Here is a 19,956-nt window from a genome sequence, read left to right as displayed (position 1 = left end):
AACAAAACTAGGTTTAATGTTATCTAACATTATATAGACATAACTTCATGTTTGCAGTTCAAATGTTAGCATTGAGACTACCTGTGGTGCGCTGCCCTGTACTGCATCCGTTTCCATGGTGACACAACACTCACGTTTGGGCTCAAGACGACACGCCCCCTCTCGGAGCAAGACACGTCCCTATTTTCTGTATGGCTTGTTTTTTTTTTTTAACATGACCAAATAATTTGTGAAAAGAGCAAATTTGTGCAAAAAATAAAAGGTTTGACAATTTTTTTACAGCCATTTTTGTAGAAACCTGTTTTGAATAGGTAAACTAGCCACCACCCAAAAGGTGTACTGTAGTCTTAATGCTAAAAAAGGAGGCTTCTGGCCCAGTCTTTGGGAATCACTGATGTACAGTTAAATAAATATCATACAAAAGTGCAGTAAAACAGCCGTCAATGAAAAATATTGCTTACTAAGCATCTTGAAAAGGTGCCACACGTTTTCAGTGGATTCCTGCAGCAATATTCTGAATATTGACCTTATTCTGAATGGGATATTGTTCCCTTCAGGATGTTTACGGGTGCTTGGTCATAGAATATTCCATTCATGTTCGAGTTATTCCTGGCATTTCCTGTTACATAGAAGAGTCCATTTATGCCTCTCATCTACACCGTGTCCGCTGCCGTAAAAGCCAGCGGGATGTCATAATCTGTCTACGTTATATCAATAAGATTAGAAAACCCAACAACGCACATATCTTAATCTGATTATTGCCTGTTCCAAGTATGGTTTTAATTGGGTTAAGGTTTTCAGAAAATTCCGTTTACATGGCACTGTCCTATAAAATATTGTTGTCCATGTAAACTAAGACTTATATCTTAATATTTATCATGCAATTACATATTATATTAATTGCAGACTACCTCAATGGAAATATTACCAATTTACTGCAGGAATATACCACAAAATGATGATCTAGTTTGAGTGAAATAGCAGCATGTGTGTATTTTTGGGACGTGTGTGTGTGACTTGAGTGTTGCTGGAGACTCTGTATGCTGGAGCTGCTGCAGTGTTTGGTGTGATCACGCTGTGAAGAACATTTGGATTCAGCAAAGCTGGCAGATGGTCCACGGATACAGACCATGATCCTCTTGTATGAGAGCGTGATGGTGGTGACTCCATCAAAAGCAGCACAACAAACAGGTGCCAAGCTGCAGTGTTGGGAGGAGGAGGAGAGAGATTAGTAAATAACACTTGTAAAATACAGTCATTTTATAGCTTATTCTCCATTGCCAAGAAATTAGCTGTAAAGTAACTGTGAAAATAAATAAATACAATTCCTTTTATTTTTATAGTCTTTAAACATAATTCCATGGACAGTATCTTTGTCCACACAGTGAAATCAGCAGCCATTTTGCCTCAACAGGAAAATAACAGGTGTAGGTAAACACATTAGTGATGGTCAAGTTCCATTTAGCTTCCTCAATTTCAGAGTGCACGCTGGATCACCGTCAAACTATCCTGACTTACAATAACTAAACAAAATGTCATGATTAACATCTGTGATTTTACTGCTGTGATGTGACAAAATGGCTGCTGTGTAAACTGGACTGTGCACTTTGTTAATGTTATTAATTACAGGTGCTTTCTTCTTTTTTTTTTTTACCGTGGCGTTATGTTCAAATGTCACCTTTGAAAAGATATTTTCATCTATATATATTTCATAATTTATCCGTTATTCCTGCATCAAACTGTCAAATCAGATCATCCTTTACGTACTTTGACTGTTTCAGGGCTTCAACTATTAACCGATTACTAAATTAATTACATTAATTAATTAACTACAGTATTTTTGATAATTTGATTAATTGGTTGTAATGTTGTAGTAATTAAAACAGAATTACCAATTTTCCAGCTTCTTAAATGTGAATATTGTCTGATTTCTTTGCTCCAAATAACAAAGAAATAATTCAAACTGAATAATTTTGGTTTGTGGACAAAACACGACATTTGAAAACATTATTTCTGTGTGTTGGGAGACAAAAATGTTTCAGTATTTTATCGACCAAATGACAAGTCGATGAATTGAGAAATTATCAACAGATAAATCAACTATGAAAATAATTGTTATTTGCAGCCCTAGATAATTTAAAAGCTAATTGGCAACACACAGTGATTATTTATGACAGTGACTTTAAGCCCAGCTGCACCAACTTTGTCTGTGTCCCTCACCAATAGTGCTGTTGCCATTACATCCAGTCCTTCTCCAAACCCAAAGGGACTATTTGCAATGGTTGCTATGCAACGCAGCATGTATGTACCAAAAAATATAAGGAATTAGCAAAATGAAAGACAGAAAGAAATCCTGTTGTTACAGTTGTGTAACATTAATTAAAGTAACTAAGGATCTCTGGGCTTATCTATTAATTATTATTATTACACTTCAATGACGCCTCATAAAATAAATAAATAAATAAATGTACATGCTTACACTTTAAGTTACTGAGGGACTTAATGTGTGTTCTAACACCGTCTTATGACATATTTCCATTGTTTTTTTTTGCTTCTTTAAAATGTAAATCAGCACCAGTGGGAGACGAGGTCAACTCTGGAGTTGACACCAAAGGGAGCGACTAACACGCTTTCTTTTCTGTAGCCTTGGAAGCTTTCAGCGCGTGTGTGCCAGGCAGGCAACTCCCAGGTGGCCATGTTGATGAGCGGAAAACAGGGCATCACTATAGAGACGATAAAATAGAAGAAGAAAAAACATGTGAACAGGTTTTTCCTGGATTAGAATAATAATGGTGCTGTCCCTTAAAACTAAAACAGGAATCATGATGCTTTAAAGATCCAGTGTGTAAAATTTAGATGACATTTTTGGTATTTGTCAGAAATTGAAGATAAAATAATTAGTGTAAGGGGACCTGATTGTATGAAGTGTTGTTTATGATTACCCAGAATGAGCCATTTATATTTATAATCAGGTCAGCTGCCATTTTAGATCCCATATTTTTACAGTAGCCCACAATAGAAGGTAAATAATGTGTGTTTATACAGCGCTTTTCTTGCTCTGATGACCACTCAAAGCTGCTTTATGCTACAGTTTTGCCATTCACTCATTCATACCTATTCACACACAGGGGTTAAGTTTCTTATCCAAGGACACATCGGCATGTAGACGAGCAGAGCCAGGAATCGAACCACTACCATCGCATGACATCTTTTGTTTCATGACGCCAACTGACGTCAGTCTGATGTCTGTTTCCTGTCCTTCTCCTTCTGTCAGTTAAAAGATTTGGACAAAAACTACAGGAAATGTGTGTGCATCAAAACACACAGACAGGAAATTACTATGACATGCATACTGGCAGAAACTTTATTCCTTTTGTTGAAAATAAAGACAATAAAACCACTAAATGATGTTACAAAAAAAAGAGACAGAACTAAAGAAACTTCTGTCTAAATCTGGTTGCCGTCTCATGATGAGACCAAATTTTGTGTACCATTTCAAATGTCCTTCAAGGGAAATCCAAACATCAAAGAGTCCAGTTCATATTTCAGCTCACAGGGGGAACAGGATTAACTCTCAAACTCATCAAAGCTCTCATCCGAGTAACCGATGTACGAAGGGCTAGAGTCCAAATGGATGCTACCGTCCACAGACACCACAGAGCTCAGGCTGCTGTCGATGGACACCATGCTGCCGTCACTGTCGCTGCTCCAGGTGCTGCTGTTGTCCTCGTCGTCGTCCTCCTCCTCCTCCTCGTCATCGATCACCATCACCGCCGCGGGGTTAGCTGCTGGAAAACATTGGAAAATATGTAAAATACTCTTCTTTAAAGTTTCTCTGTGTAAACATTTGGAAAAGCAGCGACAAGAGAGCAAAGCTTTACAGAGAAAAAAATGATTGTGTGTTTGTTTTTGTTGTTGTTCAAAAATCAATATGGTCCTGTTGTACAATTGTCTGGATTGCGGCATGCCGCTATAATCTACATTGTCTCACCATGGTTCCTTTCCAGAGTTTACCCTTTATATATGATGAATTAAGCGAGTGGTACCTGGCACAAGTATGCAGGATCCTATAATCTCACATTAGAGATTATACTAAAATGGAAGGAGAATCTCCAGAGATTGTTTGGAGCAACTTCTACTGACGTTTGTGTTCACACTTCAGTGCAGTTCTGAAAGCAGCTATAATCAACTTTGTGTTTTTCTGCTGTTGCTTCATCTAGCTATGGCTCTGTGACTTCCGGCCCTGCTGCCTCTCACGTTTGGCACAGTTAGTTTGTTTTATTGTCGTCTGTGTGGATGTGATTAATCCCGCACTCTGCTTGTAGTAAGCCGGTCATCCAGCTGGCCTGGTCACACCCATGGTGCTGGAGTGTTTCGTGCTAGTGTGGGTAGGAAGAACGTTCCTGATGTTGTCTGATGGATTATGTCTGCGGTCTGTGTCATATATTTGGTGTCCTGTAACAAAGTGATTTCTTTGTGATTGCATGTGATTGTCTGTCCCTTTCCCCGCCCAACATTCACAAACAGTCACTCTTCACATCCAGACTGGACACCGACGGCAACAGGAAAAACCTCACCATGTCAAGACACCCATCGAACACTTGTAGGATGTGGTTTTGTTCAATAACATAACTTATAATCAGCATTTCCTACGATTTTTGTAATCAAATTACAAAAATCGGCACAAATGATACGTGCACACCCTCACCAACATAAATCACTCTGCCTTGCCTGCCTTTCCTAGTAATAATTAAAAAACAAGATTTGTAAATGTGTCACATGACATTAAAGGGGCTTTTTTTTTTTTACAAACTCTGTGTACTGACTGACACACGTTTCCTGTTGTAATTCTCTTTGGTTGAGTGTTTCATCAGGTCACTTTGGTGTATTTGAAGCATTATTTAAGGTTTTTAACGTTGAAATTATTTAAATAAATGTATCTATATGTGCTTATTTGAGGAGCAACAACCTAGCTCATTTCTGTGATCAATGGGATTGAGAGCAACATCATGCTCTACATCTATCAATGGGAAAGAAAATGGAGGCCATAAATCAGCCACACTGTGCTGCCACCTAGTGTTGTAACCCACTCACTGTTCTGCCCTCCACTGAGGCCGACATGAGCGTGTGTCGCTGCTCTTTTAACACCTTGAAAACCACATTTCTTTTATAGCTTAACGGCTGCTGAGCAGCTTCGCCACACAAGCAGAGGGGTCGAGCACTTTCCCTGTGAATCACTGAGCTCTCGCACAGACAGAACCAGATGTCAGGCCTCTGATTAATGTGGCACTGCTACACCATGGCTGGTAAGCAAGAGTAGATGGAGTTTGTGGGAGATTATATTCTGAGAATTCATCATAGAGGACAAAGATGATGTAAAATTAGTGCTGCAGGTTTGTGGGGAGGAGGATTGTAAGTTATTGTACATTAGGATAACTGGCAAAGTATCATGATGACTTTGACATGATTGCATCTGATTAAACATTCACACACAGATGGTAAAATATTTAAAGTTTTTGCGTGAGGCTACTTTATTAGTCAGGAATGCTGAGTCAGTGATTCCCCACTATTGTAAACACATTATCCACACGTAGACTTGTACATTGGTAAAACGTCAACTACAAATTAATCCTTGGACTGCTGCTCTCTTTTATCTCTTTATCTTTTATCAGACAGTGCAGTCACAGCCTGCGCTCTCAAGCCTTTATTATTTATATATACCCTCAGCGTTCCTTCGGTACGTACAGAGCTAAAGCAAAAAGGTATTTTCTTTCTCTGCCCCTCGAACCTGGAACACTTTACAACAGGACCTGGAGTTGTCCAGGTTCCATTGGGGAACTTGAAATGATCTTTAAGTGCATAATCTCTGGAAACTTGTTCCTGTTCTTAGCATTTTAATCTGCGCTGCTTGGTACTTTTGATTTTACTGTATTGATTTTATTGTATTTCTGTCTGTGTGCAACTAATTGTTTTGTTTTGTTTTGTTGTATTGTATGTTTGTCTGGAACGGGTCTCTCTTCAGAATGAGACACCGACTACCTGTATAAATAATGGTTAGTAGTAGTAGTCTTCTTTATTATTATTGTTGTACCATTATCTTAGCTTTTTTGGTTGCCATCAACTACATTTTCAGCTGATAACATTAATTCAGACATCAAAACATTCATTTCATTTGATAAAACTCCTCCAGATGCAATAATTTGTCAACAGATTACATGACAGGGAAAGACAATAATAATTCTTACAAATTTCTAATAAATGATAACAATGATACACTATATATTAATGTTATTGCTGTTTCTTCTGTGCTCACTGTACAGAATCCCCATGACTGCTGTCTGACATCATGGGTCTCATTCTGAAACTTTTTCTGTGTAAACTTTAAAAACTGTAAGATGAACATGTTAAGTATTGTGATTTGCCATTTCAGGCTGAGCAAACACCAGTGTAAGTGACGCACCTCTCACCTTTCCTCTGTGTGATCAGGGTTTGGCGTCTCGCCTTCATGTCCAGGCTCAGGTTTTCCACCATGCTATCGATGCAGTTGTCCAGCGCCAGGCAGCGGGTCTGGGACTGGATGGCCCGTCGGCAGATGGGACACTCGTCTTTCTTTTTGCGCCACTGCTGGATGCAGTGAGAACAGAAGCTGTGAGCACAGCCCAGGATCACTGCCTGTGGGAGCAATAAAACTTATTATTAAAAAGAGCATGTCCTGGACCAAAAACACAAATTCAGTCTCCCAACTCTACCTCAATGAAGAGCTCGGAGCAGATGATGCACTGAAGCTCGTTCTCCAGAACTTCAGTCACTTGTGTAACCACTTCTTCTTTTTGGGCTCTTGCTTTTTCTTTCTCCTCCTGCCAGAAAAAAGACAAATAAATGAATGACCACTGTGACAAACCATGTAAAAGATAAGGTTTAATGATTATAATCATACCTTTGTAACTTCCAATTCTTTGTTTTTGGCTAAAAGAATCTCTTCAAAGTCTTGCCGAGAAAGGGCGAGTTCATCTATTACTTTCTTTTGCTGATAATTATGTAGAAAAAAAAGTTAGGAAAGGCAAAAAGAAATTTGATGCATACAACGCAATATATATGTCATTTTCTGTAAATGCTGTGTCTGTTTGCTTGCATTTATACTTCTAAAACAATACATTTAAGCTTCACTTCTCAGCTACAAACCTCTTGCAAGGCTTCTTCCAGCTGTTTTGTCAAAAGCTCCTCCTTTTGCTGCGTTTTCTCAGCCTAAACACAAAAAGGTAATTTAAAGATATTATCTGTCTAGCAGTCATTCAAAACAAATAAAAAACATTGACACAGAATTCTTTGTAAATGTTACATAACAGGTCTATTAAGTAAGTTTCACTTTCACAATCATCTGCAATTCCAAGGCCAGTTTCTGTAAATGATCCACAAAGATTGAATTGATCCTTCATAGAAAAACTTGATGCGAAACAAACCCACTGTATTTACTGATTCAGCAAAAGAAATGTGTTTTTTTTTTGTTTTGCACATTGGAAACTGTTGACGATGCATTATGTCACACACACACGCGACAGGATCCACTGACCTCCAACTGCTTCTTGGTTTCACTGAAGGATTTTTCCAACGTTTCCATCCGGTGCATTTTGGCTCGGAGCGTCTCCAGCTGACCCTGCAGCTCCTTCACCTGCTCTTCTTTGAGAGGGTCAGCCTGCCGGGGCTGGCCCTCCAGAGAAGCTACCTGCCTCTGTGTGTCGTCCACCTGCTCCCTCAGCAACAGAATGTTTTGGCTGTACCTGCAGAAATAAATTAATACAAAACCGTGGCAAAAATATGTAAACAGTAGGTTATTTTAAGGTATTAAATCAATTCTGAATAGCTTTTTATACTTTTGTGCCAGCATGGTCTTCTTTGTGCCTTCTGTGGGATTATAAACCAACTTCTTTTATTGCGTACATTATGGATTATTAGAGTAAAAACTTGTTTAACTGATGAATGAAAAATGTATCCATGGGCTACTGTAATTAAACTTTGACGTGATTTTTTCTTTCATTAGAATACAAATATTGTTGTGATGTGTACCGTCGACTTAAAAAAGGCAATAAGAAGAAATCAGCTTCAGCTACCAGAATTTATGACTTTAACAATTTATTTTCACTGTTCTCTCGCATTGTAATTGTCAATTTAAAGAATAAGTAGAATTTCTTCATCCCTAGCTCTGTAATGTAAAGGGAATAACACACTTACATCTGCAGGTTGTCCAGGTCACAGGGATCACTGGAGCCACAGAAAGGCTGGTCTACATCCTGGACTTGTTGGCTGGGCCCAGTTTTCTCTGGTTCTGAGTGACTGAGCCTCTGTTGACGTTTCACTTGTGGCAGAGGACAGGGCTTTGCAAATGACTTGTCAGCGGTAGAGTGTCGGTACAGCTTGGGCTTTGACGTAGACGGCTCAACTTCTTCCATGGAGAGCTTCCTCTTGGACTTCTTAGAAACTGGGGCTGACTTAGCGCCATCTTTGTGCTCCTTTGCAAGGCAGAGTTTAATGTCTTTGAGGGGACGCTGGGCGAGGATGTAGTCAAATTCCACTTTGCTTCCACTTAATGGAACCCCAAGTTGGATGGAGTCTCCGAGCCTGAGCTGATGGACTTCTTCAGCGGGAATGCGTTTTCCATTCACCCACACACCATTGAGGCTCTGATAAAGAAAACAGAAATGAACTTAACAGCTGTAAGAAAAAAAAGAGTACCGGTAATCATTTGTTTAAAATTCATAAAATTTAAACCTGTTTTATTGAACCCAAATGTTGAGATTCTAATTGACACAAATTAGTTGTGAACAAAGTCCATATGCATATGTGACTGTGTTACACAAAGACAGGAATAGGTCGAGCGATATGAGCTTTTCTATGACAATAACCATCTAGGGGTTTAAAACTGCATATTCATCAACCATTTTGACACGGGTGGAAAACCACAGGTGTTATTAATAACATTAAGGAAGAGTGTACTCAGTTCAAGGACAGTGTGAGAGTGAGCCAGCAAAGTGAGGAAGCTAAATGGAATTCAGTCATCATTAATTTCATTAATTACACCTGTATAATGTCAACATGGCTGCTGTAGTAAAGACTAGTCAGACAAAACACTTTACGATGTCATATCACCTTGATCTGAGGAAAACACTGAGGAAAGAAGACCTGGGTTCTAGAACCAGGGTCTTTCTGCATGGGGTTTGCATGCCTGTGTGTGTGGGTTTTTTTTTTTTTTCTCTGGTTTCATCCCACAGTCCAAACACATACAGATTTGGAGATTAGGCAAACTGGACACTCTAAATTGGCCGACAGTGTTAATGTGAGAGTGAATCGTTGTTTGTCTTTGTATAGCCCTGTGATGGACTGGTGACCTTTCCAGGTACGCCACCTTTCACCCTATGTCAGCTGGGATTGGCACCAGCACCCACTGCAACCCTCATATGCTGGATAAAGCGGAAGAAGAATAAATGAGGACTAAAATTAAATGTTTTGTGTTTTTTTTTTGAAGCATTCATAATCACATTCCTGATAACTTGAACAGAAACTGACCTTCTTGTCTGTTACAGTCCACTGTCCGTCTGTATTCTGCTTGATAGTGCAGTGCAACCTGGAGATCATGAGAGGACAACTTGGAGACAGCAGCTGGTAGGTGACATCCACGCCACGTCCAATAGTGATCTGCAACAGCCAAAAACAAACATGACACATTGACAGTTAGCTTCCCACTTTGCACTTCTTTTATTTCTTCAACTTTAGCTCATTACAAAAAAATTAAAAGGTAAACTTTACATATTTGGTGAAAAAACTGTACATATTTTATGTGAGTATGTGTACATGTGGCATGAACTTTTAGCACAGTTTAGGGGCGTGTGTGTGTGAGTTTAGCTATTTAGTTAGCATTAGCAAGCTCCACCTCAGTGTTTTCGAACAGCCGAAGCCAGTCTGAATTTCTTCCGACTCTCATCAAACATAAAGCCTCTGAGCCGTCTGAACACTCGTCCTCTTCGGCAACAGAAGAGCCCACCACCGCACCATCCATCTTATCTCATTCTGTCAGCGGCTAACAAGTCCGTAAACGCACCTCCGGCTCTGTTGTTTTAGCATTCGGTGCCATTGCTAACATTACAGCACGCAAACTACAAGCTAGACATGACGAACCGGAAGAAGAGGAAGAAATGTCCTTTTAAAAAATAAAGGCATGAAAGTAGTAGTGAGAACCATTGACCTGTACTATCTATCTCTTTATTTATTTATTTTAAAATGTACTGTGCATTTGTTGTGGTTTTAGATCTTCTAAGTTTAATCTGTTTGTTTTGTTGTCTGTAATTGGTGAGCCAAAGACAATTTTTCACCTCAATAAAGATGTATTCTCGTATATTCTATTGATTTATTTGGTTCCCCATTAGCTGCCACTACAGAAGCAGCTACTCTTCGTGAAAAAAATAGAAATAAAAATCAAACAACAAATCAAATCTCTCTCTCTCTTCCTCCCTATATGTGTATATATGTATGTACGTACACACACACACACACTCACACATATGTGTATATGTATATATGTAGATTACCAGACCAGCAGCGCTATAACCAACAAAAAGAGTGTATATATATATATATATATATATATATATATATAGAGAGAGAGTATAAATGTGATCAAGAAATTACATTTAATATACAAATAGATGCTCGTGTGTTATTTGCTCAACAATATTGCCATTGTTAATTAAAAAAAAACAAAAAAAAACACTACTATAACATTTTAGTTTTACATAATTAGTATACTTGTTCTAGTTGTTAAATTGCAGAATTTATTATTTATGTATAAATAACTGGGCCCGAAATGGGTTTCAAAGAGCAGCGACCACCACTGGCACAGACCTCCAAATTCATTGAAACGCCCCTGCTTTCCACACATCCTGCTGCCGCTCAGCAGGGCGACCCCGCGTCCCGAAACGCGCGCACCCCTCCTTGCTCCAGGCGGGACTTCCTTTCTCCTGCGGATGCGTTCGAGGGATGAGGAGCGGAGAGAAAGGGCTTGGTCGGGCTGTCACCGGTCTGCGTGTGCGCCTCTGGACAGCGGAGAACTCGGACGCCGCCGCCGCCGCCGCTGCTGCTGCTGAAGCCCCGTAGATGAGTCTCCTCCTCGGCTATGCTGTCCTGAGAGCGCCGCGTGTTCCCGCCCCGCCACCATGTCCGATGTCCACAAGACTGTCCAGAAGTGGCACGCCAGCTTTAAGAAAGCAACAGACTTTGACTCGTGGGGACAATTAGTTGAGGCTATAGATGAGTACCAAATGTGAGTTGCATTCAACATGTGTGTTGTTTTTTCTTCCATGCATGCTTCTCAAATTCATCCATCCATTTTACATGAATGTGCTGAGTATGGAGGGAGGTGATGATGAAGCAGAGGACACTGTGTGTGTGTGTGACATGGAGCTTCTCAACTAAGTTATCCTCACACTGAGGTGTCAGTCTGCTCCTGCAGCAGTAAATAAACCCTTCCCACCCGTGACCATGACGTGATGTGGCAGTGGTTTGGTTTGCAGAGGAGAGCAGAGCAGTTCTGTTGATCCCAGCTTCATCCAGCAGCTCCACTTCCCTCCTCTACATGATCCTGACATGGAAAAAGACGAATCAAGCTCCACAGCTCAGTGCAGTGGGCCTTTCATGATGTGTCATGCAGTGCAGTAAATGGGCCAGTTCCCCCTCAGAGTATTGAGAAACACTGTAGTCAGCCACACCCTCTCATTGTTATGTTTGGGTTTCATCAGTTTAGTGAGGAATTTCTCCTGCTCTCGCTCTCACACACACACACAAAACCATCTTTTGCCCTCTTCCCCCACCACCCCCCAAAAACAGCATGTCTTTGTTTGTGTCATCTTCTCTGTGTCACTAATTAATTTGCACCAAACACAAAATCTACACCTTATCTCTTTGACCACAAGAGGGCACAGAGATTCACACATACAGTATTGTACACTCAGTCTTTGCATTAAAGGGATTGTTCATCGTCTGCAACCTGTGGCTCCGCATTACATTTATATTAGCGGAGAAGGGACAAAAATTGCTCTTTTAATAGTGTAGATATGTGAGGTAACGACACATTATCAGTCTTTTCTGGCTGCACAATTGAAGTTTGTAAACCTGCACCAAAATCCATTGAAAAAATAGAAGTTATTTTACGTCACAGCACAGAGTAGTTGTTAATCCAAGGCTGCTAGCAAGTTAAAACTTTTTTTTTGGGGGGGGGGATTTTGGTGTTTGAAATCCTTTGTTCGGATTCACCACAGTGACACAAACTCACTAAATGAGACGACAGTAGACCAAAAACCTCCTGGGTCCCCGAGAGCTAAAAACGCTGATTTTCTCTATGGACTTTGGTGCAGGAGAATGAGCAGTTTCAAAACTTGAGTTCCCTGCCAGAAGAAGGATGTGTCACACCGAGTTTTTTTGTTAAGTGGCTAAAATCAGCTTTTTTTCCTTTTGTCCCGACTGGCAGAGTGAGTGTGAGCGTCCAAACATGGCAGCAAAATCAGCTCTGATTCTGTGTTTATGTGCACGTCTAACTGTGTTCTTGACCTGTGACTTCAGTTTAGCAAGACAGCTGCAAAAGGAAGTCCAGGCCACAAACTCAGCAGACTTCACAGAGGAGCAGAAGGTAAATCATTGCATCTCAATCACTCTGGGATTTTACATAAACTCAACTGAACTAAACTCTTCTAATCTCTGGTTTTCTGTCTTCCTTTTGCCCCCAACCAGAAAACGTTAGGAAAGATTGCAACATGCTTGGAAATGAGAAGTACAAGTCTGCAGGTTTGTATGAACATATACACACACACACACACACACACACAAACACACACACACACACACACACACACACAGATCAGTGCCATGTCCACAATTTTGGAAATACTTTAGAGGTCAAGAGTCCAAACTCTTGTCAAACAACAAGGCTAAGAAATGTTTGACTAGTCAACTAAAAAGCAAAGTCTGTCATTTTTAATAATTAAAAAAACAACACAAAACTGAAAACACAGTACAGCTGCACGTCTCTCTCTGTGTAAAAGAAATAATATGATTATTTCAACATTTAAACGTTTCAAATGACACGTACAGTTGCCCTGGGATTACCTGCAATTATAATATATTATACATTTAATAACATAACATAATAACATACATTATATATACACATATATTACATCGTACATTTCAATTAATTGAGAATAGACCAAAACTCCTCAGTTTTAATAATTTATTTGTTATGTGGAGCAAATAAACCAGAAAATATTCACATTTTAAGAAGCAGAAAAATCAGAAAACTTGTTTTAATTATTGAGGAATTGATTTAATTGATTCATCAAATAATTGTTGCATTTTTTTTGTCTTTATTTTGGGCTTTGGCGCTTAAAATGAAAAAAATACTAGTGAGGAAATGCACATTTTCTTTTATGTACCGTATTAATTGTTATTAATTTAATTTATTGAGACAAAATATAAACTTCTTGTTTGTTTAAATCATAAATTAAAAATTTGAGGCTTTTAAAAAAGTGCTGGAGTGTGAGGGTGTGGACATTTAAATAAGATTAAATTGAGATTGCTCTGTGCTCTGCAGTGCACGCAGTCCAAGGAAGAATTCAAGTTAGAAGAACTGAAGAAACTGGAAACCAGTAAGTGAAGAGTGACTGGAAACATGACGTCATCACTGTGTGTACTTTTGACTATTTCTCTGAATATTTCTTTTCTTTTTAATTTTCAACAGTAATCAAAAATATTCTGACATACAACAAAGAGTTTCCTTTTGATGTCCAGCCGGTGCCATTAAGGTAAATATCCTTCACTTTAGGTCTGATGTTACAACTTGTTTTTGATCTCTAATTATTAAAAAAAAATTAAAATTGCATATACAAAAAACACTTGTTTTTAAATATAATAAGTTAAAAAAGTAAGAAAGCCACTTTTCTTCATCACTATATTTTACTGCTGTCATCTCCTCACGCTGATATTTAAAGGTCCAGTATGTAAGAAATATCATGATTTTCTATTATATAGGAAACCAGGACCTGGTACCTGGAGCTTTATCTTTAGTACCTGCTCTGGCAAGGTTCCAAACAAGCTGAGGCAATCTTAAAATCTGATGTTGACAGACAGACTGACGGCCACTGATTGGTCAGAGAGTGTCGTCCCTGGAAGAGTCACAGGAATCAAATCGAACAATGCCAAACTGTAGATCAGTTAAAAAGACTTTAAAATCCCTGAAAACATGCGTTAATCTCCAACATTAAGCAAAGGAAATGTCCAAAATCTCAATATTTAACAGAGGAGTCTGGTGTATTTAGCGACAGCACTGCTGAAAGCTGGCGATCGAGAGCCGAATCACAACCCGTTCAGTGTCAACAATACAAACACATTTATGGGTAGTATTTTCAATTCCTACCATTTAACCCCCCTAAATGTTACACGGTGCACCTTTTAAAGTTTTTGTCCACTGTGTTTGTCAGGAAAATCCTGGCTCCAGGTGAAGAGGAGAACCTGGAGCTGGAGGAGGAGGAGGATGCAGCAGCAGGAGCAGGGTCCACAGAGGCGTTTCCCCCGAGAGCTCCTGGTACCAAAAAAACCAAAACAAAGCTCCAGTTTGTGATGTTTGCCTGCTTGTGTCATTTTGTGTGGACAGTTTGACTGTGTGTCTTCTTGTTCTCTCTGTCGGTGCTGTGCATGGCTTCATGGCTTCATTCCTGCCTGCCCGCTTCATTTGCAGCTTCCAAAGGTACGGCTTTATTGACCGACAGCAAAAGTGCTCAAAAGGGGGTTTTGATGCTGCGGCAAGGAGCCACGGTCGCCATAGTTACTGTACTAATACAATTATAGTTGTAGTGGTTCACAATTGGCAGCAAAAAACAATTGATGAAGTATAAAATGGAGTCTGCCATAATGACAAATGCTGTGATTTCTTACCTAAAGCTGCTAAAACTGGACATAAATCCATATTTAGCATTAAATGCTTACGTTGTTCATTTAAAAAAAAAAATGCAGACGTAAGTAAAAAGAGGTGGATGAGAAGTGGTGTAGCACAGTTTAATCTCTTTATAATTGTTTCTCTTCAGGTTCATCATCATTTATTGCTACCTTCACACCCCTTTTTTGTCCTTCCAGGTACCCTGTTGCCACGGTTACCCTCTGAACCAGGGATGACGTTACTCACGATAAAGATCGAGAAGATCGGGCTGAAGGACGCCGGGCAGTGCATCGATCCTTACATGACCATCAGTGTGAAAGGTAGAAGTGTTATTATCATATATTGTTCTCTGCTAATACCTTATATAATCTATTATATTAAAGTTTGAGGTAACACCTATAAAACTAACACAAACCCAATTTTCATTTCGCAAAAAAAATAAAGGCGCTATAAGAATTATCACCTGTTCTACTTTTTATGAACCAAGTAAAGTGTTATTATTATTCCTGAACCTACAGACATTAACATTTTACGATTTGGTGGACTTGCTGGGAATTTTACGTTTCAAATAAAATATGACCTTCTGCCATAAAGAATACACGACCAAAGAGAGTCCATATCAACTCACAGGAAATGAAATGTTTTCAAGGGTGTGGATCTGTACAATTTACTTTTCTCCTTAAAAAAAACTTTGAATAAGGGTTTTATTTAATAAATCCCATGCTGACGGGTCACAAAAATACTTAGGGTAGATAAAATAAGCTGAAACCTTTTCGTCTTTATTCCTTTATGTGCAGAATGCTGCTATTTAGTTTATAAGAATGCGTGTTAGCTAAAACTGAAAACTAAAGAGGAGCTACGTTTTTCTCTTTCACCGTCTACTTCAAACATTTCCATGACAACTTAGAAGCTGCAAAAAATACATACCAATATCAAATGCATTTGGTACAAATCGAGTTTCCTTTGTATTTCCTTGTCCCTGCAGATGTAAACGGTGTCGACGTGAACCCAGTGCAGGACACACCTGTGGCCACCAGGAAGGAGGACACCTACATCCATTTCAGTGTGGACATTGAGATCCAGAGACACGTGGAGAAATTACCGAAAGGTAAAGGAGTCTTAAACGGGTCATCATACATGACTCCCTGTGAATGGTGTTGTTCTAAAATAACACTTAAAAGGGGCCAAATTATAATAATAATAATAATAATAAAAAAAACAGTCCACTATGTAGTGGTTTGCTGTGTTTAATGTACTTAATACAGACTAAAGTTCACTTAAACTATGTTTAAACTAAAAACAGAGGTATTAAAACAGAATTTCAACTGATTCTGTGAACAAAATCACATTTGACAGAGTTTAATGCTTTGGCACGTAAGAAAATAAAGACAGACTGAGCGACACTGGCTAAATTCAAACATGACAAACAAATCAAGCCAAGCAGAAATTCTTCAAGAAATATAGGAAATTAACAAACTAACCCTGATTATGAAGCCATTCTGGGGGAGACACTACATTTCAAAGCCATAAGTACAGTAGTGATGAGTTTGCTTCTAAATCAACATCTGTCTATCTATGCTAACTAGCATCTATCTAAGCTAACTAGCATATCTATGCTAACTAGCATATCTATGCTAACTAGCATCTATCTATCTATCTATGCTAACTAGCATCTATCTATCTAAGCTAACTAGCATCTATCTATGCTAACTAGCATCTATCTATCTAAGCTAACTAGCATATATCTATCTGTGCTAACTAGCATCTATCCATCTATGCTAACTAGCATCTATCTATCTATGCTAACCAGCATCTATCTATCTATGCTAATTAGCATATATCTACCTAAGCTAACTAGCATATATCTATCTGTGCTAACCAGCATATATCTATCTATGCTAACTAACATATATCTATCTGTGCTAACTAGCATCTATCTATCTGTGCTAACTAGCATCTATCCATCTATGCTAACTAGCATCTATCTAAGCTAACTAGCATCTATCTATCTGTGCTAACTAGTATCTATCTATCAAAGCTAAATAGCAACGAACAATCTATGCTAACTAGCATCTATCTATCTATCTATCTATCTATCTATCTATCTATCTATCTATAAGTGTTCTAAGGGTTAAGGGTAAATGTTTGACCTTAAATGACCTTTTCCAGGAGCGGCCATCTTCTTTGAATTCAAGCACTACAAACCCAAGAAGAGATTTACCAGCACAAAGTGTTTTGCCTTCATGGAACTGGACGAGATCAAAGCGGGACCCATCGTCATTGAATTGTGAGTCAACTGAATTTTTTGAAATCAAAAAACATCTCGGGCGAACTGTTGTCTTTTTGGACCGTGACGCAGTACTCTCTTAAAATCCCCCAGGTACAAGAAGCCGACGGACTTCAAGAGGAAGAAGCTGCAGCTTCTCACCAAGAAACCACTTTATCTCCATCTTCAGCAGACGTTACACAAGGACGGCTAAGTCGTCCCGAGGGAGCGCGACAACCAGAACTTTGCACCTCCGCCGTTCTCACGCGTGCGTCCAGAGAAAACACAGTGTTCACCTCATCGCCGCATCCAGCAATACTTTGAAATCCAGGCTGCTTTTTTTTTCTTGAGCATTTGATGAAAAGTGAAGGGAACTGAGCCAAACAATGACCACATCAGCTCAAGACTGCCATGTTAGTTTTTTTTCATTTTTCATCTGTAGCAGGAAACACGTACACACTTCACCTCAAGTCTTCCTTCACTCTTTCATTGAGGTAAATAAGGGACACAAATCTTTGCCGGTGCTAAATTTGAGACGAGGCTTTTTGGATGATGAGACTTAAAACACTAAAAGAATTGATGGCCAACAATTTGTTTTGCCAGAGTTTAAAAAAATGACACGCATGTTTGCCTCATCGTCCAACCACCACCACCAGAGGAGCGTTCTTGAGTTCTCGGGCCTGTTTATGGCGTCATGAAATATGATCACATGATAAATCAGGGCTTTTAAATAAAAAAACAACCCCACTTTTCTCAAATTAGCATTTCAAATTACACAATAATTACATCAGAAAAGTCAGTCAATTAAAACGCGTCTACATGTCATATTCATTTCCATTTCCGCGCTTCCTCAATGAATGAATCTGCGGCCAACATACTTTTTTGAGTTTTTCACCCTCTCACTTCCATGTCACCTGACGATACATGGAAATAAAAAAATAAAAAATTCCCCTTCCCTTACCTCCGCTTTGGTCTCCACCGTCATCTGAGCTGTATATCGTAGTCTTCCACCGCGTTCACCAGCATCGTGATGAATGTCGCCACGAGGACGTGCCGAGCAGGGAGCTTCATGGATTATAGAGATAAAATAGAGGGATGATTCAGTATCAGTTTGTTTTTATCAAGACATTTTTCAGACAGATTTTGCTTTATTAAGAAAGAGATGTCCATCTTCTGAGAAAAACCAACGCACACACAAATGAGTGTTTGTATTAAGATTGACCCTAAAGTAGTTACATTTAATTTTAGCTTTTATTTAATATAACAGTATAACTCTATAGTGCAGTCGGTGGTGATAATTCAAACTTGAACCTTTTAAAATTTCAAATACAAACAGCCGTAAAGTGCATCAGACAGTTGGAAGTACTTACCAAGTTGTCCAGTAGAGGGCGCTGTATCCATGTCCAGTGACGTTGTTACGTTGTCAGTGATGGTAACATTACGGTAACGTTACCATCGAGAGACGTCTCTAAAGTTATCATAACATTTTTTCATTAATTTCTTTACATTGAATGAATAAATGAAATAAATGCATATATTTGTTACATGCTGCAGACTGTATTATGGTTTAGTGTGGTTTTGTCAGATGGTATTTGATGGTGTAATTATACTGTAATGTCATATAAACATTTTTTTCCTCCAAAATCTTTGCTAAATTAGATTTTTCAATCTCATATGAAAATGAGATTTCACCCTGTAATTCTGAAATATACAGTTTATTAGATTTTATTCCATAGTTTTACAAATGCATACAAATTTAAAATGGATGCAGAAATACATACATTTGTATTTTAGTGAAGGATCAGATGCTAAACAGTTTTTTTTCCTTTATCTGACAGAAAGTGTATTATTAGTATTACTTCACAGATCTTCTAGAGAATATTTTTAATCTGATTGTTGAAGGTTTTTCTGTCTTAGGAGCCATTACTCATAAACACTTTTATTTTGAAACGTCACGTCACACCCTTTTATAAAGGGCTTCTTTTTGTTTTTATTCTGAAAGAAGCTGCATGTATCTGTACGTTATGATTCTTTACTGATTTCACTAAAAAAACATTGAAATCGGATTTTTTTGTTAGATTTTATTTAAAGATTTTTGTAACGTCTCAATATTCAGGAGTGTAAATGAACTGTGAGATTCACTAACAGATAATTATATACCGTGAATACCGTACGTGTGTGTGAAGTACTTCAGTGTGGTAAGAGTGTCGTTTTGTTTTGACGACAGACAGACGGACGAGGGATTGTATTAATGTGTATTAAACATTTACATAATGCATTTAACTTCTAATAAAAATGTAAGAATGAGGCAGCTCAGAGGAGGATTTCACTCATTCATTCAAAGCCATAGGCTGATTCATAAAAACATCAATCGCTGTGACTTCCATAGCTTTACAATATTAAACCTGTCATATTACGTAGCTTATGAAATATCCATCCATCTCTGGAAATAAATGTGTTTCAAGATAAAGCAACAGCATTTTTTATTTAAAATGATAATTTTTTTAATCACACTAACTTACTTTCAAATCAAACCGAACTTTATAATAATGTCTGTTAAATGACGACCTTTCTAATTAACTGAATTTAGTTTCTCTTGTTTCGGATTTTGGGTCAACAACCTGCCTTCTAAGAATTCCGCCAAGAACCAGACAACGAAAGCTCAATTTGAGTTTCAGTTTCTTGTGTTTTTTTTGTATTTTTTTTTTGTACAATA

The 19,956-nt window shown here is 38.5% G+C and overlaps 2 protein-coding genes across 5 annotated transcripts; one reads left to right on the top strand and one right to left on the bottom strand.

The window, feature by feature from the left end:
• Nucleotides 1–3,341: 3,341 nt before the first annotated feature.
• On the bottom strand, nucleotides 3,342–10,158 carry rnf8 (ring finger protein 8, E3 ubiquitin protein ligase). 4 transcript variants are annotated; one of them, XM_058614421.1, is made up of 9 exons: nucleotides 9,926–10,158; nucleotides 9,562–9,690; nucleotides 8,230–8,678; nucleotides 7,571–7,778; nucleotides 7,183–7,245; nucleotides 6,938–7,027; nucleotides 6,750–6,857; nucleotides 6,468–6,672; nucleotides 3,342–3,788 (listed from the first exon to the last, which is right to left on the bottom strand). In XM_058614421.1, the coding sequence occupies exons 1-9, from the start codon at nucleotides 10,049–10,051 to the stop codon at nucleotides 3,568–3,570; spliced, it is 1,599 nt and encodes a 532-aa protein (XP_058470404.1). In that variant the 5' UTR covers nucleotides 10,052–10,158; the 3' UTR covers nucleotides 3,342–3,567. The 4 variants fall into 4 exon arrangements, with proteins under 4 accessions (XP_058470404.1, XP_058470405.1, XP_058470408.1 ...); XM_058614422.1 differs by having other exon boundaries at nucleotides 3,342–3,785; XM_058614425.1 differs by having other exon boundaries at nucleotides 3,648–3,785; nucleotides 6,461–6,672.
• A 783-nt stretch (nucleotides 10,159–10,941) lies between these two features.
• Nucleotides 10,942–19,306, top strand: aida (axin interactor, dorsalization associated). The gene is made up of 10 exons (XM_058614104.1): nucleotides 10,942–11,311; nucleotides 12,607–12,673; nucleotides 12,775–12,828; nucleotides 13,634–13,688; nucleotides 13,781–13,844; nucleotides 14,520–14,623; nucleotides 15,172–15,294; nucleotides 15,960–16,082; nucleotides 17,144–17,261; nucleotides 17,355–19,306. The coding sequence occupies exons 1-10, from the start codon at nucleotides 11,205–11,207 to the stop codon at nucleotides 17,452–17,454; spliced, it is 915 nt and encodes a 304-aa protein (XP_058470087.1). The 5' UTR covers nucleotides 10,942–11,204; the 3' UTR covers nucleotides 17,455–19,306.
• Nucleotides 19,307–19,956: the final 650 nt, after the last annotated feature.

The sequence above is a fragment of the Solea solea genome, chromosome 17 (assembly GCF_958295425.1).
Source record: "Solea solea chromosome 17, fSolSol10.1, whole genome shotgun sequence".
NCBI lineage: Eukaryota > Metazoa > Chordata > Actinopteri > Pleuronectiformes > Soleidae > Solea > Solea solea.
The sequence above is the reverse complement of the archived record's forward strand: the minus strand, read 5'-3'. Positions and strand labels throughout refer to the sequence as shown.

Bases quoted from the DNA above. Each gene is read 5' to 3' on its own strand.
- aida (XM_058614104.1), top strand. From the start codon at position 11,205: ATGTCCGATGTCCACAAGACTGTCCAGAAGTGGCACGCCAGCTTTAAG. The intron at 12,674-12,774 runs GTAAATCATTGC...GCCCCCAACCAG, and splicing joins ACTTCACAGAGGAGCAGAAG to AAAACGTTAGGAAAGATTGC. The intron at 16,083-17,143 runs GTAAAGGAGTCT...GACCTTTTCCAG, and splicing joins CGTGGAGAAATTACCGAAAG to GAGCGGCCATCTTCTTTGAA.
- rnf8 (XM_058614421.1), bottom strand. From the start codon at position 10,051: ATGGATGGTGCGGTGGTGGGCTCTTCTGTTGCCGAAGAGGACGAGTGT. The intron at 7,246-7,570 runs GTCAGTGGATCC...TTTTGTGTTTAG, and splicing joins AAACCAAGAAGCAGTTGGAG to GCTGAGAAAACGCAGCAAAA. The intron at 6,673-6,749 runs GTAGAGTTGGGA...TTGCTCCCACAG, and splicing joins GCTCCGAGCTCTTCATTGAG to GCAGTGATCCTGGGCTGTGC.